Genomic DNA, 17,923 nt, shown 5'->3' on the forward strand with positions numbered 1-17,923 from the left:
CCAATTAACAGCAAAAGCGTGATGGACAAGCTAAATTTCATTTTAATTTTCATTTCCTCCTCTTTGATCTTAGCATCATTCAATTCCAGTCTTTCTTCATTTAATTTTCGGTGCACGGAAGAAATTACATCCTTGGCTATTGGAGACATTTCTTCATCATACTAGAATAAATAGTTACACCTCTTATGATCCTGTAGCTGAGATTCCAGAACAAAATGAGGGACTTGAAGAAAGATGGAAAAACATAGAATACGGAAAAATCTATCCAAACAGTACCTTAAACATCCCACAACCATAGAATCGGTGACTTGGATTCAAATCGGTCCATGATGTCATCAATGGAGATTCCAATCCACATTTGCACTCATCTTGAAAAGAATGCGAAGGCTTTCGATAACTTAATTTGAAGTATTGAAACATGATGACTTGCTATTGTGTAGTATAAATAAGAAAAAAATGATAAGGATTATTACAACAACAAATATAATCTTTTTAAAATTTCGGAAAGAGGAAGAAGAAGATGACCTACGATGAAAAAGATGGAAGGGTACTATTTCACATTCTAATTATATTAATAAATTAATTAATTAATTTGACATCATATTTAAAATAAATAAATAAATGTTTTTTTATCTTATGACATGACAACATTAAAAACACATAAATAAAAATAACTAAAAAACTTTTTTTTCTGGTTACAAAATTATCAAAAAATCAATATAGGTAGAATGGCTTTGTAAATAAATTTGTTGACGGACATCAACTTGTTTGTTTTTACCACCCTTTGTAAATAAAAGTAGCAGATGACCCGACAAGCTTACCTGTCTCTGTCTGCAGCATACCGCCCCCTCTTCCTCAATTCTTTTCTCTGCCTTTTCATTTTCAAACAAAACAAACTTAACAAACTCTGCACGAATAGCATCGCCAAAAACAAACAATCCCAACCAAGACAACACCAACGTCGATGTTCCGACCCCACATTCTTCTCGCCCAAACCCAACTAAGGTTTTTCTTTCTCCTTTCACAATTCGTCTTCTCACTTTTTTTTTCTCTTTCTCTTCCTCCGTTATTATCTATCATCACGCCTCACACGTGAACCCTGATTAACAATAAAAAATAATAATAATTAACGATCTGAAACGACATCGTTTGGATCCATGCAGGTGGTGGAGGAGATGAATGATTGAATAATTGAAGGAATAATGGCGTCGAATGAGAATGTGCCGGTTCGCGAGTTTTGCGCTAATGGAAGCTGCATGAACACAAAGGAAGTTGAAGCTAAGCTTGATGAAGGAAATATCCAAGACGCTGAAACTGCATTGCAAGAAGGTTTATCTCTTAGTTCCGAGGTATTTATTTATTTATTCTACCTTTTCTCAATTCCATTATTTATCATCCTCCAAAAAAAAAATCTCAAATATTCTTGTATGGTTTCTTAATTGGGGTTCTGGTTGCATTATGATGCTTGATAATAATATTGTATACAAATGCGGTTGTGTGAATTTGATGCGGTACAGTGCAGTTTGTTGTCCGTTTGTCTTCTGTTTCATTCTGTATAAACTTTTTGGAATTGATTTGAAGAACCACTTTTGGTGATATCAATCAACCATGTCATGAGGTTATATTCATGTTTACTAATGAATTATAACAGGAAGCAAGAGCTCTACTCGGAAAATTTGAGTATCAAAGAGGTAATGTCGAGGGCGCGCTTCGTGTGTTTGAAGGGATCGATCTTACAGAAGCCATACAGCGACTGCAAACTACCCTTTCGGAAAAGCCACCTATCAAGAAAGGTTCTTCTCGTGCGGAATCACCTTCTTCGGTATCTCAGCATGCTGCTAGTATGGTGCTTGAAGCCATCTACTTAAAAGCCAAGTCTTTACAAAAACTAGGGAAATTTAATGGTATTGAATATTGTATTATTAACTATTGAAACTTGAAAGTTGTTTCTTTGTCTCTGAATGAAATCAGCGCTGAAATACGTATTTCGTGGGCTTATGCAGAAGCTGCTAATGAATGCAAAGAAGTTCTAGATGCTGTTGAGAAGATATTCGGTCAGGGTATACCAGATACTCAAGTGGACAATAGATTGCAGGAGATTGTAAGCTGTGCTGTAGAGCTTCTTCCAGAGCTTTGGAAACAAGCCGGTTGCTATCATGAGGCAATAACTGCTTACAGGCACGCTCTTCTCAGTCAATGGAACCTTGATAATGATTGCTGTGCGAGAATTCAGAAAGCGTTTGCAGTATTTTTGCTTTACAGCGGGGTGGAGGCAAGTCCGCCTAGTTTTTCCGTTCAGATTGAAGGGTCTTTTGTACCAAAAAATAATCTGGAAGAGGCGATTCTTCTTCTTATGATTCTTTTAAGGAAGTTTAGCCTAGGCAAGATAAAATGGGATCCTTCGATTATGGAACACCTAACTTTTGCACTTTCAGCATGTGGCGAGACATCTATTTTGGCGAAACAATATGAAGATTTGATGCCTGGTGTATATCATCGTATTGACCGTTGGAATTCTTTAGCTCTATGTTTTAGTGCGGATGGACAAAATAAAAGTGCTTTGAATCTGCTAAGGAAGTCTTTGCATAAACACGAGCGACCGAACGATGTGATATCGTTATTATTGGCTGCAAGGATTTGCAGTGAGGGTTCTCATCTTGCTGCAGAGGGAGCAGGGTATGCACAGAGGGCAATCGAGAATGCTCGGGGCTTAAACGAGCATTTGAAAGGCGTTGGTCTTCGGATGCTTGGACTTTGCCTTGGAAAGCAAGCTAAGGTTGCTGCATCCGATTTCGAGAGGTCTATGCTTCAGTCAAAAGCTTTGCAGTCATTAGAAGAGGCACTTAGATTAGAGCAAAACAATTTTGATCTAATCTTCGAATTGGCTATTCAATATGCCGTGCACCGAAACTTGGCTGTTGCTTTACGTTATGCCAAGGAGTTCTTCGACAAAACTGGTGGCTCCAAATTGAAAGGTTGGAGATTACTTTCTCTGGTTTTGTCTGCACAGAAAAGATTTTCAGAGGCTGAAATGGTGACTGATGCTGCTATAGATGAGACCGCAAAATGGGAGCAGGGGCCTCTACTCAGGTTAAAAGCCAAGCTGAAGATCGCTGAACTACGACCAATGGATGCTATTGAGATTTACCGGTACCTTCTCGCATTGGTTCAAGCCCAGAAGAAATCCGCTGGAGCTCAAAAACTTAGTTCACAGGTAAGATTCCCCTATCTTCTGTTCTTCCTGCAATTATCATGTTTTATATTTCGTAGTAATTTGCGATGATATTGCCAATTTCAAAACAAACATTACTTTTAATAACTCTTTGTAGGATGCGGAGGATCAAATAAACGAGTTTGATGTTTGGCACGGTCTAGCAAATTTATATGTAAGCCTTTCGCATTGGAAGGATGCTGAAATCTGTTTGCAAAAGGCTAGAGAGTTGAAGCAATACTCTGCGGCAACAATACAAACCGAAGGCAAGAACGGAACCTTTATGCTTTTACATGTGTTATACTTTAGCATGTTCGATATACATTTACCAATATCAATATGATTGTAGCAGGTGTCGTGTTTGACGGCCGTGGACAATACAACGAAGCACTTGCGGCTGCTGCTAATTCTGTCCCAATTGAACCAAACCATGTTCCAAGCAAGATCTTGATGGCTTCTTTGATACTTAAAAATGGTTCCAAAGCATTACCTGTTTGTAGGAGCTTACTTTCTGATGCACTAAGAGTAGAACCAACTAACCGCAGTGCTTGGTATTACCTCGGATTAACTCACCGGGATGATGGTCGAATAGGTGATGCTGCTGACTGCTTCCAAGCAGCTTCAATGCTTGAAGAATCTGATCCCGTTGAAAGCTTTAGCTCTATGCTTTGAATGGAATCATTCATCCTAAATTCTTAACTGCTCGGTTACATTTAGTGTATGTTTGGATTGACGTTGTCAGCATGATTTTGTGAAACTTAATGTGATTCCAAACATGAACTAAGTGTATCATTTAATTTGTATCAGAAACTAGACTATAAGTAAAAAAATTGAATTAAAATAGTATTTAGGAAATAAAAATATGAGAAAGAGGTTTGGCTTATTCATGTGGTAGGGTGGATGAATTGTAAAGAAATTCATTTGTTTTTTGACCTGGTTCAGATCCTTCTCAGCCTTGTAAATATAGTATGATCCTTTGTAGAAAGAGAGTAAAATGTAAAGATTCATTTTTCTTTTTCTTATTTACCTAGATCTATGACAGTTTGAATATACTAATACCTCATAATAATACTTTGGTCATTTCAATACCTTTAATGATAGATATACCATTTTCTCATAAATTACTCTCTTTTCTCTTTCAACTCGTTGTTTCTCAAAGTTTTAAAAAGATTTATGTGGGTGATTGTTTTGGTACTTCATAACTTACTCTTAATCATTCTCAAAGTTTGAAAAATGTTTTGAATATACTAATACCTCATAATACACTTTAGTCATTTCAATACATTTAAGGATAGGTATACCATTTTCTCATCAATTACTCTCTTTGATCTTTCATTTCATTATTTCTCAAGGTTTGAAAATAATTTTTATGTATGAAATTGCTTCAGTACTTCAAGACTCACTCTTGATCTTTTACATATAAATCGATTGTTGAAAATATAACAAGTGTGAGTGTGGGGAAATAGTCTCACATTATGGTGACTTTAACATTTATAAGTAGGAGAACCTATTCACCTATCACCTATCACCTTAAGGTTTTAGGTAGACATGTAGTGTGTCTCTCATAAAGGTGTGTTGCTCAAAGGAAAGTCTCACAAAGTAAGAATGCTCCTCGCTCGACCCTCCCTCGATTGTCGCGCTAACAAATGGTATCACGAGCCTGGTTTCGAGAAAGGGACCAGCTTACTTGTCTCGAAAGTATCTCCACATGGTCTCGTGGGTAAGAACGTCCTGTTGAAGAGAGACAACGGTAGTTCAAGTGTATGTGGACGAGCTTCAACGGTTGTACAACATGGTGGACTCACACTTGAGGAGGAGTGTTGAGAATATAACAAGTGCGAGTGAGGGGAAATAGTCTCATATTGGATATCATTTTGTGGTGACTATTTCCACATTGAATAAGAATGTGGTGACTTGAGCATTTATAAGTGGGAGAACCCACTCACCTATTATCTTAAGATTTTGGTTGAATAAGTAGTGAGTCTCTCACAAAGGTGTGTTGCTCAAAGGAAAGTCCCACAAAATAAAAAACTAAAGGCTTAATTACACTTTTGGTCCCCCTATTTTCAACTCTCTGAAGTATTAGTCCCTCCATTTTAAAAGTCAGGTTTCTGGTCCCCAAACTTTGCTTCACTTGGGATTTTCAAGGTCCCCCTCCACTTGGTTGCCTCATTAATGATGTGGCACATACCAAACGCAACCAGGTCACCTTTTTACATTTTTTTCTTCCAAAAATCTATTTTTTATTAAGTTTTAATTTTCTTATTTATTTACAATTCATTTAATTACATAATTGGTTGATTTGTTATTAATTAAAATAGAAATTGGGAATAGGTTACGAACCCTAATCATTCTTCACAAATTTGTTCATTCTCTTCTCCACTGCTAGGGCACAAAGATGAAGACGAAGTTGTACTGAAGAAATCGCCTCACACGAGTTTGAAGATGATGAACGGTCAAGTCAAGTATTGTTTGAGGTTTGTAACCTATTCTGTAATACGCTAATGCATTCCAATCATGTTTCTATTTGTCTGTTTAGGGTTTTACCATGTTTACGAGTGTTGTGTATGGTCCACCATGTTTTTATGTGTTTGTTTATGGTTTTACCATGATTATGAGTGTTGTGTATGGTCCACCATGTTTTTATGTGTTTGTTTATGATTTTACCATGTTTGTGAGTGTTGTGTGTGGTCCACAAAGTTTATTTTTGTCTGTTTGAGGACCACAATTCATTTAAATAGAAATTCGTTATTCCTTCTCAGGCCAAGTCAGGACATTAAAGTTAGGTTAAGACTCCACCATGGGGGTAGATTTGTAACTGAACCTGTAAAGTTGTACGTTGGTGGGGAGGTAACTGAAATGGACTGGAGGTGGGATGTAGACTTTATGTCTTACATGGATTTGGAGGCACTGATTAAAAGCCATGTTTATGTGGATATAAATAGTCTGTGGTATAGAAATCCTGTATTAAGCTTTACTCGTGGTCTCAAGCCATTAAACAATGACAATGACGTGCTTCAGTTTGCCCAAGATGTTGTAGGACACGAAGTGATTGATGTTTATGTTGACCACAAAGTGTCTTCACCCCCTGAGATTGTTGATCCAAGTGAAGTATATGTTGATGATGATGTAGAGATAATTGGTGGGAATGATTTCAATGAGAAGGAGAAAGAATGTGAAGCTGAACAAGTCCATCCTGATCAGAATGAGAATGAATGTGAAGCTGAACAAGTCCACCCTGAATGGACACAATAAGAGGACATGTAAGGGAAAAAGAGCAGGTGATAGGGCAATACCAAAAGGAGGTAACAAGGCTAAGAAAGCAAAGACTACCAAGCAATCAAAGACTACAAAGAAAGCAAAAAATACCAAGAAGGCAAAGGAAACTCCAGTTGAAATTGGGCAGGGGTCTCAGGCACCACAAGCAACATAAGATTAAACTAACTTTGGAATGACTTTTTGTAATATGGTCATCTTTTGAACCATTATATTTTGGTCTGTTTAGATATTTAGGTCTGTTTAGATATGTTTGGTCAACTTTTGAACCATATAACTATTTTGGTATGTTTAGTTCTGTTTGGTCAACTTATGAACCATTATGAACAAGTTCTATTATGTAAAATGCTTATGGTTATGAACAAGTTCTATTTGGTATGTTTAGATCTATTATGAACAAGTTATGAACAATTTCTGTCATGACCAAGTTATGTAACAAATTCTGTGAACTAGTTATTGTTAAAATTAATATGTTGTAACCACCACTGGCTTTAGTAAGAATTATGAGAGAATTGCAACCATCAAATTCTAATTATTGTCTTTATTTAGAGTTATGTTAGAGTTGTAACATTAAGATTGGGAGAACCAAGAGTCCTCATCTTAATTATCATCTTATTGTATTCTATGTCAGTTTTGATTCAAGCCTATATAAAGTCTTTGTAATGCTAAGAAAGATATAGCAGTTGGTGGTGAATTCAATAAAATAGTATTTTTAAAGCATATCTTCCACCAGTGGAAGTATAGTGAGAAAAGTGTCCTGTGCAGTTTTAAAGCATATCTTCCACCAGTGGAAGTATAGTGCAAAAAGTGACTAAATTCAGTTTTCCTCTGCAGAATCCTGCAACACCATAATTTATCACATACCACCTCTAGAATACCACCAAGACTTATATTATGGTTTTGTAACAAATTATGTGATCAAGTTATGTAACAAATTCTGTGATACAGTTATATTATGGTTTTTATTATGTTTAGTTCTAAAATGCTTTTGGTTCAATTACAAAGATTCACCTGTTGAGAATAATTTCAAACCAATTACAAAGATTCAAATTGAGAATAATTTCAAACCAACTTCATTCCAACAACAACTACAATTACATTATAACATCAACATCATGAAGATAAAGTTACATTTTTACTCTAAACAACAACTGAAGCAACAACATAACATAGACCAACAACATGAAGATAAAGTTACAGTACATCACTTCATTATTATTGCAATTACTAAAGCAACTAAAACTAAAATGGTTATTGACCAATTGAACTTCAATTGTTTCTTCATTAATTTCATCTTCGTCCTAATTTCTTCTTCCTTCATGCTTGCATCTTTGGCCCTCTGCTTCTCTTCCTCCAAATTGTGAATTAATGACGAAATCACTTCCTTTGCTCTTGTGTTCATTTCTTCATCCAACCAGATAAAATTGTTGCACTTTTTGAACCCTTGAAGCTGAATCAATGGAGAATATATAAGCTTCACTGCTAATATTCAAGACTGAGCACTACAAAGATTAAAAATTGATAAATTCCATATCTTGTACATACCACAACCATAGAAGCGACGACCCGGGTTGGTATCAATCCACGACGTCATCAACGGCACATCGAGCCCACAATGGCACTTATCCCTCAAAGACCGGATCTTGTAGCTTCCATGAGACACCGAATTCTGAGACATTTTGAGAGGCGAAGATGAGGCTGCAGAGAGATTGGAAGAAGAATGAGTAGAAGGAGAGTGAAGAGAGACGATGAGAGTGAAGAGAGACGAAGTTGGGACGAAGCTTCAGAGATTTGAAGAAGACTGGGTGAATTCGGGATGAACATGTGCCCTAGCTTTTTAATTAATAACAAATCAACCAATAATGTAATTAATTGGATTGTAAATAAATAAGAAAATTAAAACTTAATAAAAAAATAGAATTCTGGAAAAAAATGTAAAATGGTGACCTGGCTGCGTTTGGTATGTGCCACATCATAAATGAGGCAGCCAAGTGGAGGGGGCCTTGAAAATCCCAAGTAGAGCAAAGTTTGGGGACTAGAAACCTGGCTTTTAAAATGGAGGGACTAATACTTCAGAAAGTTGAAAATAGGGGGACCAAAAGTGTAATTAAGCCAAAACTAAAAAATAAAGGGGGTTACTAAAGTACTTCAATATGGTTATATTTGCAATCACTATTCGAGGATCACTGTTAATGCCCAATAAACATATCTAAAAGGAATGAAACTCCATAGAATTCAAAGCTCGAGGTAGAAAATCGTTTATGCATGGGGAAATATACTTTTGTAGGCCCATTCCCACCCTCTTACAACAAGAATTATATATTGGCAACCATTGATTATGAATTCTAAATGAGTACGGGCAGTTTCCAGTCATATGAATGATGCACAAACAGTGATATAATTCTTAAAGAAAAAATATCTTCTCACGTGGATTCTTAGAGTTTGAGGGTCCATTTTTTAAAGTGGCCTTGTAGAGGAATGGCTTAGTTATCATCCCATGCTATCAACCATTGCAAGGCTTGAGCCTTTGGACATTGACTTTAATTATATAACCTTCTTTCTCATTCACTAACTCTATAGCTCCATGTTGAAAAACCTTTACATTTTGAATGATCTTTAGCATCTGGACATCATCTTTCCATGAAACAATTTTAATCTAAACTTAAACAAAATAATCCACTGCCTTTCTTAAAAATCTCTTTTAAGTTTTTTGATCATGTCATTTTTTTTTTGTTTTTTATATATTTAAATTTTGGCATTTTCATATGCAAAAATTCTAAATTCATTCAACTCATGAAGTGGAAGAATTCGAGACTTTTCTATTTGTGAAAGATCAAAATTAAGAGGATTTGTGGCCCATAGAGCTTTGTGCTCAAGCCAAGGGGGTAAATGTCGTGCTTTATAATAAAATATTTGACACAGAAACATACTTAGTGACGTTTTGATAACAATGTAATATACCCACAAAACATCATCCTATTTAGTTTCCCAATATCTCCTTGAAGCATTGTATGTCTTATTTAGGAACTGGAAATTTGTCTGTTCGAAATTTTCACTTGGCCAATTGTCCGAGGGTGATAAGGTGTGGAAACCTTATGGTTGATGTGATACTTCCTCAGCAATTCATCCATCTTGCAATTGAGAAAATACATACCTTCGTTACTAATCAAAGCTATGAGCACACCAAAACGTGATAAAAAGTTTTTCTTTAAGAACTTCTTTCTTTGCTAATAGTTAAAATCAAGTGCTATAGCTCCACCAATCATATAGTTTGCAAATTCTTCGAACCGTGGTGCAATTCTAATAGCCAGACTGTGTTCAACAGAAAAGAAATCTCATATCGGCAGAATCTTATTAGTTTCTTATATTTGGTCATGTATGAAAAAGTGATATACATCTGTGTTTTTAAACCCCTTAAAGTCTAAAAGTGAATGATCGATAAAGAAGTTTAGTTGGCGCAAGAAAACAATGCGCCTTATTTGAACACATTGTGTTTTAGTAACGAGGAAACATAATGCGCATTGTTGAAACAAAATGCATTTTCAAGAAGTAATATGTTTCATTGGGGTGTGATGGGTTCGTTTGAATTGGGCCAAGCGAGCTTTGAATTTTTCATTTTTTATTTTGAGGACAAAATTCTCTAATGTCTAAGCTCTATTTCTTAGTTGTACCTAACTTATGATTTTTTTTAATGTTCGTCATCACAATTTATTTTTTTAATTTTTTTTCAAAAACTTGTATTTTGTTACGAAGATATGCAATAGTTATTCTAAAAATTTGAACAAGTGTGAATTAGAAATAAAACTAATGAAGAAATAAAAATAATAAACAACAATAAAGTACATTAGAGATTTTAATAAAATGTGGGGTAATAAGAAAATGAAGTGGGTATGAAAAAAATCACTCCAGTCCAAGAAAATAAGCAAAATCCAACGCATATTTAAGAAAAGGCCTTGGTCAAAAAAAAAAAGCCCAGTAGTAACTAGGGTTTTGTAAAAAGATGCAACTACATTCCCTATATATACATTGGCAAACCTAGAGAATTATATCACAAACCATTCAAAAAAAACTATCAATCCTTTCCTCTTGCACCGGCGGTGGCTTATTTTCTTTCTGTTCTTTATTTCAGTTTTTCCGTTCTTCAATTTACATTTTGCTGTTTATTTGAATTTATGCTTTTTGTGTAGATTAGTGAATCTTGATTTTATGAATGACAGTAATTAATAGCGGAAATTGCAGTATTGAAAATCTTAAACAAGTTTTCCCTTGAATTTTCTCTGAATCTAGTAAACAATATTTGCGAAATGTGCACGCTGAATCATAGGTCTCTCTTATTAAATAGAGCGATCTCAATCTATAGTGCATAGATTGAGAGCTGTTTAATCAGCACGCAGCCAGACAACTGCTGAGATGGATCCACAGATTAACGGCCTACTAATGCTGTTTGTCTACTAATTCCGTCTTACATTTTGTTTTTATTTATTAATCACCATGGTTTTTTGTGTTTTTGTTAAAATTGGGGGAATGACATATATAGTGAATGTAAATTCAGTTTAATTTCAAGAGAGTAGTGTTTATTTTAAAACGGGATGCTAATGTTATTTTGATAAAACTTTAGTTTAAAGAATTTTGCTGTAGAAAAGGTATCGTTTATTGTTATTTTTTGTTTTTTTTTAAATATATTCTAAATAAATATTAATTTGTTTTAAATATTAATTTGTTTTATTTCTTTTATTAATTACTTATAAATGTTTAATTGACCTAAAAATTGCAATTTATTTTATTTGTCATTTGTTGTTATTTTTTCTTATATATTGTAAATAAATATAAATTTGTTTTATTTCTTTTATTAATTAATTATAAATGTTTAATTGTTTAAATTTATTTAATTATATAAAAATTGTTAGTTGTTTTCACTTTTAATATCGTAAAAATATATTTAAACAATTAAAATGTATTTATTATGAGGTTTATGTGATGTATATTTAATTAAAATTTTACAATTATTTAACATAAATTGTAAAATAAATTATTTTTGTCTATAAATTTATTTTATTTAAAAAATTGAAAATTGAATATCATTGATTTCATAATTATTAAAGTGTCCATGGGTTAAACCCCAAAACATCTAACGGGTTAAAGTGTCCAAATCTAATGGGTTAAAGTCCAAATCTAATGGGTTAAAGCCCAAAATAAATACTTGAATTAACTTTTACAATCTATATTATTGTATTAAAATTTATTATCATAATTTTATAATCCAAAATCAATTTTGCTAAAACTATATCCAAACAACATTAATAGCAACATTTATTATTGTATTAAATCATTGTATGAAATCATGAATCAATTCTTCAAAACTTATTTCTATTAAAATCAGTTATATTAAATTCAATTATTTCAAAATCAATTCTGTCTACCGTCAATCTAAACACAAACTTAACATAATTCAATTCGTCTAAATTCAATTTTTTTTCAATTTTTATTAAAATTAATTTCTCTCAATATCAATTCTGTTAACCGCTAATCCAAACACAACCTAAAGACATCAATCATAAATTTCCATCATTTTAACAATTCTTCATTTTTGTATTAAAACAATAAGTTTTGTGCAAATCAATTTTAATTTTCTCTAAATATTATATTATCTCATTAAAATGACTAATCTAAACTAGGGATGGCAAACAAACCCAAATTCGCGGGGCTCACCCGCACCCGAACCCGAGTCAACGGGTGAAAACCCGAGTTGACTGGGTTTGGGTTCGGGTTCGGGTGCCACCCGATATTTCGGGTGTGGGTTTGGGTAGTGTGAAACCTGCGCCCGAAACCCGAAATCACACCCGAATATATATATATATATATATATATATATATATATATATATATATATATATATATATATATATATATATATATATATATATATATATATATATATATATTATATTATATATTATATGTATATATATAATATATATAATATAATATATATATATATATATATATATATATATATATATATATATATATATATATATATATATATATATATATATATATATATATATTATATATATACATATATTATATTATATAAAACCCGCATCCGCGGGCACCCGTTGCCATCCCTAATCTAAACACACTCTTAGAGACTTCATTAATAGATTGACGAAGGTAGCTATTGAAGCATGAGATACAAATGATGGTTGGACTCTATGTTCTTGAAGAAGTTTTGTTTGGACAACGTGGTAAGCTTGAGTTTGAGTGACATTCTCACTTGAGAACCTCAAGAAATGGTGCACCTGGAAGTTAGGGAGAATCAACGTTGCGAGGATGAAGATAAAGACAATCACAAGGGACCGTGTGGTAAATTTAATGAGTTAACCCCACTGAATACTTTGAGAGTAAGAATTCTACAAAAATCCTCTAACCCTAAGTTTGAAGAGGCCTGAGTGAAGCATCCTTATATGGTGAAAGAGTTGACATAGATTGACAAATCTAAATTCTGTAGATTTCAAAAGAGTCACAAGCACAACAATGACAAATGTCTTCATCTGAAGGATGCAATATAAGAGTTGATTAAAATGTGAAGGGTTGCTAGACACGTAAAGGATGACAGACAAAAAGATGACTACATGATACACAAAAATGTTCCTTAAAAATCTAGGAGGCAGCACGAGTCCTAAAAAAAGAAAACACTTTCCCTGTCAAGATGAGACACATCCCAGAAAAACAATTGAGACCGCTGAAGGCACAGATAAAGGGAAAGATATTCGCGAAGAAGAAGACGAGGTTCGGAGGGGGAAAATAACTATTTATAACATATGTCATTTAGGGAGATTGCTGAAGGTACATGAAGAAGAAGACGAGGACCGCAGGGGAAACAACAATTTATAACATCTGTCATTTAAGGCTATCACTACATTGCTTCCTTTACTGTAGGCTTCCTGCGCCTGAAGGGACCTTCCAAAGGTGAACCATGAAAAGAGAGATTGCATAATTAATGGTGGCAGATGAGAAGGGGGACACACCGATAAATGAGAAGCCCAATCGACACATTTTGGGGATCAAAGATAATGAGAACGTGGGTTACATTTGCAATGAGATCTCTCCACTGGTGATTATGGCCACCATGGCCAATTTCGATGTCTCTAGGATTCTCATTGATGGATGAAGTTCATGTGACTCATGTATGTCCATTTTTTTGAAACGTCAGGCTCAAAGAAGGAGAAGTTATCATCCTACACATATATTGATTTGCAAGCATTCAACAGTTCTGTGACGCACCTTTGGAGTTCCATAGAGCTTATGGTGACTTTTGATAAAGGAAGAGATGCCACTACATTGGACGTTCAATTCTTGTTGGTCTCTTGCAAAAATGTCTTCAATTGAATCATGAGGAGACCTTTCTAAGCAACCATTGACATCGTTGCTTCTATGTGTTTTGCAAGTTAATGTCTTTTAAAGGTTTTGATGATGATAACTGAAAAAGAATTAAAATATGACAAGCCTCATCAATCAAGAATCTAGCACAAGACAAAGTGTTCATAGTTCTATTTGAAAGAGTTAAACAAAGTTACATCAAGTAATGTAAAGAAAGTAGAGTTGTGAAGTTGTGAAAGTTCACTTGATCTCGGGCTTAGTGTTTTACCTTGTAGTTTGATCAGTTAAATGTAAATGAAGCAAGAGTAAGTCTTGAAGTTGTGAAAATATTTACTGCTTCATCATGAATGCTATGATACTTCATATTCAAGTTGAAGGTAGATGTGATATCGCCCAAAGGTGCTATGAAAGGTCTCCCTAGGATGCAATTGTAAACACTTTTGTATGGAACTATAAGGAATTGAATATACACTGTTCTGGCATCTCTCCCTTCTCTAAAGGTAACCATAAGTTCAACCAAGCCCCAATGGAGATTTATTGATTCGTTGAAGCCTTGCAATCAGTACCCATGAAGGGTGATAGCCTTGCAACCACTGGAACTTCCTCCATCATTAAGGATCCTTAAAACATCAAATTTGACAATGATGGACGTTATCACTAAAGAGAATATTTTATTGGAGATACGCTCTACATTTTCATTGTCTCTAAAACCAAGAAGTAGTCATTAAAGATTTTCTCCTAGAAACAGATCCACATTTGTATCCACCAACAATAACTTTGCAATCTTTTCTTTCAAGGTTCCCTTGGGCGAATTCTTTGGGTATGAGAATCCTTTGGTGATGGACGCAATGAAATGATAACCTCCAAAGAGTAAGGCTATGATGGGTTGACTTTCTTTCCTATTGTTATCTTCTTTGTTGTTGATCTCCCTTTACTAATGCCTTCAGTGACTTCAACTGTCTTCTTGAGAGAAGTTTCAGCCCATCGGAGAGAACACTTTTTACGTAGAGATTCACTCTGTACGATAGGTTTCTATGGAGAATCCATCTATCTTTTATAGTCCCCCTTCCATGCATCTTTATTGGTGTATCTACCAAGACTTCGCTTATTAATCAAGTCTTATATTGCTTCCTTCAGTTGAATGCACTCATCACTTTTGTGCCAATTCCTTTTTTATGAAACTTATATAATTTTGATTTATCACCCATCACTTATATAATTTTAATTTTGAATGCACTCATCACTTTTCTTCTAAGTCCTTGAAACAGATCATGGCAACTCTATTAAAGTTTAGCACAATTTTTTTGCATTTCATCACACTTTTAGCTTGGTGGTAATCAAGTATATCTACATGCTCGACATGCTAATCAGAATCCTCATTACTATCTTAGGTTTCCAGCTTTGGAGGCTTCGCCAAAGACTTAAGGATTTTTGGATCCCAAAGACGTGTAGCGGATGCGGTGGTCGGCAAATACCCATCTTCACTCTTGAACTCTTGCCGATTCTAAGATCTAAGGATATCATAACTGACAAAAATGGAGAACAGACGTGAACTCGCAGAAAACTTAGGAATCAGAAGTCGGTTTCCTCTTAATTCAGTGACCCGAGGAAGTAAGAACTAGTCAACCAGAGATCTGAATTTGAATCGCAAGAATCAAGATTTGGAACTTTTGAGTTTGCTTGATGATGTTCGTGAAGAAAATACAATTTTCGTAGAAATCGTAATAATCAGAAGTCGATTCCCACATACAACGCTACTGTTCCATTCGAGAAATGAAGAGAGTTTGATAACTATTGATCTTGAATGATGGCTTTGATCTCCGTTATGATGATGCAGGATGGACCTTCATGGTTAGCACTCCAACGCTCAAGTCAGTTCAAGATTCAATATGAGTATAATGAAATTAGAGATCGGAGATTGTTTACCTTCTCATAGTGTGTAAGTTGTTTCTATATTTAGGGGCAAGTATAGTGGGCTTGAGATGAATTGGACCTCGGTCAGTTGAGTTTTTGGCCGGTCCAGAACAATACTCATAAACAATCAATTGACGCATTACGATCAAAGCTTGAAGGTCTTGAATTTGTGGAGACTCTTCAGACGCAAGAGTGAATTGGTGATGTGTTATTTGAGGGATGTGAATCATTGAATAGACATCAGTCTCAATGTTGATTTAGAACCGACCATTGAAGAATACAACATGAACAACATTTACGAGATGGTTAAGGTGATTGGAACAGTAATAAAAAATGGTTATGGTGGCACATTAGAAAAGAGTGAAGAAATAATGAGAATCAGAAGACGATTCCCAGAAACGGGGTCACTATTCCGTAATGGAACAGAACATGGGTGAAAGGTTAAATATGGCTGTCATGGAAATGCTTCTAGTACGGTTGTTGCGCTTTTCAATGATCAAAAGGGGGTACTTGCAAAGTTAGAAACTCAATGTTTAAATGTTTAAGTAAGTATTTGAAATAGATGGAACTATTGTAAATATGAGTGAGGAAACACCTAAGTCACACTTATATAAGGGAGACAGTTAGAACAATTCCTAGTTGATCTGACGTGGAGTGTGTAGAACCATCATATTTGATCAACGGTTGAGATAGAGAGGGAGATTATGCTCTTGTATGGTGATCCAAAGTGAAGGTTTTATTTGACCTTTGGCCAACTCTAAATACTTATATTCACAAAAAATAGTAATGGTAGATAGTTGACACTGGCTCAATAGAGCCTAAAAACAATTGATTAAGTAAAGGACTTAGTAAAAATTAGTAAATAAAACTTTAGACTTTAAGTTTTTTTACATCTATCTTTTTTTTTTTGGTTGGAATGGAGGGCCAAAGGCCCAACAAAATAAAATTACAACGGGTTAACCTCGGAATCGAAACACCTAAAGTGTCTCTAAAACTCAAATGAGAAATAAACATCGGAAAGTCTTTCTTAAACAAAATTACACCACCACTCGTTGCTCCAAACTTTGCTAATACATCCGCACAGAAGTTGGCTTTCCGATAACAATGCGAAACTCTCACACCTCCAATGCACCGCATTAGAAATTAGAAAGATTATCTCCTTAACTAATGCTATGCTGTCCATATTAGTTGCTATGCTCGTATTGATCATGACTGCAACCATATCTTTATAATAAGAGAAAGAGAAGTAATATTTGAGATAGTAAAATTAAGATTAAATCTAAATAATACTAAAAACACATTTTTTTAATTTTTCTTTCACATAAATTTTAGTACAATGTAAATATCAATTAAAAAGAAAGTGGTGGAACATGTGTTAGACAACGTGTTAAACATTGCATTTAAGTTTAATGATCTTGTGAAAAATTATAAATTCTTAAAAGAAATAGAAATTTACAATTGAACAATTTTTATCTGCCAAAAAATATTTAATTTTGACTGTTATTTACCTACTTGCAAATGTAGTTAATTAATAAACTTCTGTTGAACATATTTTGTATCATTGACAAATCTAATTAAGCATAAAACGTTGACAAATACTGAAAGGCCCTCAAATCTTTGTTTCCATTCAAACATAAAATGCTGCCGACTAACTAAGTCTTAAGCAAATATTTGATTAATGAATATCATAATTAGTCTTTATCACTTAAAAGTGTATGTTTGTATTTTTAAGTAAAAGATCATAATATTCCATTGAATTATACCATTTCTTGATTTGAAATCAAATATTTAAACTATTAAATATATAGCCAAAGTCAAAGTGATGGACCCATATACTGATTTTTGCTGGAACTACGCCTGCATGATTGATAATATATGTCATAATATATGTTTCTTTCTCTTTGACCTTCAATCTACTAAACTTGAACTGAAAAAATTAACATAATTGTTGTCATTGTGACATAAATAAATAACTAGTTGACTTTATCTTATGATTTTCACCACAAGCTTAATTTAATCTTGACTTAGTGCATTCATGTGACAGTAATATAAAGCCATATATAACTTAAATGGTTGTTCATTCCTTTGGTCTCACAGAAATTTTGAATTTTGAAGGCTACTTACTATACATAGATGGAG

At 34.1% G+C, this 17,923-nt stretch overlaps 2 protein-coding genes and 1 non-coding gene across 3 annotated transcripts; 2 read left to right on the forward strand and 1 right to left on the reverse strand.

Moving 5' to 3' along the window:
• The first annotated feature begins 842 nt into the window (after positions 1-842).
• LOC131609310 (protein NPG1-like) lies at positions 843-4,284 on the forward strand. Its single transcript, XM_058881002.1, has 6 exons — positions 843-1,005; positions 1,164-1,349; positions 1,652-1,904; positions 2,004-3,214; positions 3,330-3,477; positions 3,564-4,284. The coding sequence occupies exons 2-6, from the start codon at positions 1,203-1,205 to the stop codon at positions 3,881-3,883; spliced, it is 2,079 nt and encodes a 692-aa protein (XP_058736985.1). The 5' UTR covers positions 843-1,005; positions 1,164-1,202; the 3' UTR covers positions 3,884-4,284.
• Positions 4,285-7,691: 3,407 nt separating this feature from the next.
• Positions 7,692-8,165, reverse strand: LOC131645470 (uncharacterized). The gene is made up of 2 exons (XM_058915953.1): positions 8,033-8,165; positions 7,692-7,966 (listed from the first exon to the last, which is right to left on the reverse strand). Exons 1-2 carry the CDS (start codon positions 8,163-8,165, stop codon positions 7,692-7,694), a joined length of 408 nt encoding a protein of 135 aa, XP_058771936.1.
• A 2,628-nt stretch (positions 8,166-10,793) lies between these two features.
• Positions 10,794-10,957, forward strand: LOC131645570 (small nucleolar RNA snoR143). The gene has a single exon (XR_009297172.1). It is a non-coding gene; the product is annotated as a small nucleolar RNA snoR143 (small nucleolar RNA).
• Positions 10,958-17,923: the final 6,966 nt, after the last annotated feature.

This window comes from Vicia villosa, linkage group LG1 (genome assembly GCF_029867415.1).
Source record: "Vicia villosa cultivar HV-30 ecotype Madison, WI linkage group LG1, Vvil1.0, whole genome shotgun sequence".
In the NCBI taxonomy this organism is placed as follows: Eukaryota; Viridiplantae; Streptophyta; class Magnoliopsida; order Fabales; family Fabaceae; genus Vicia; species Vicia villosa.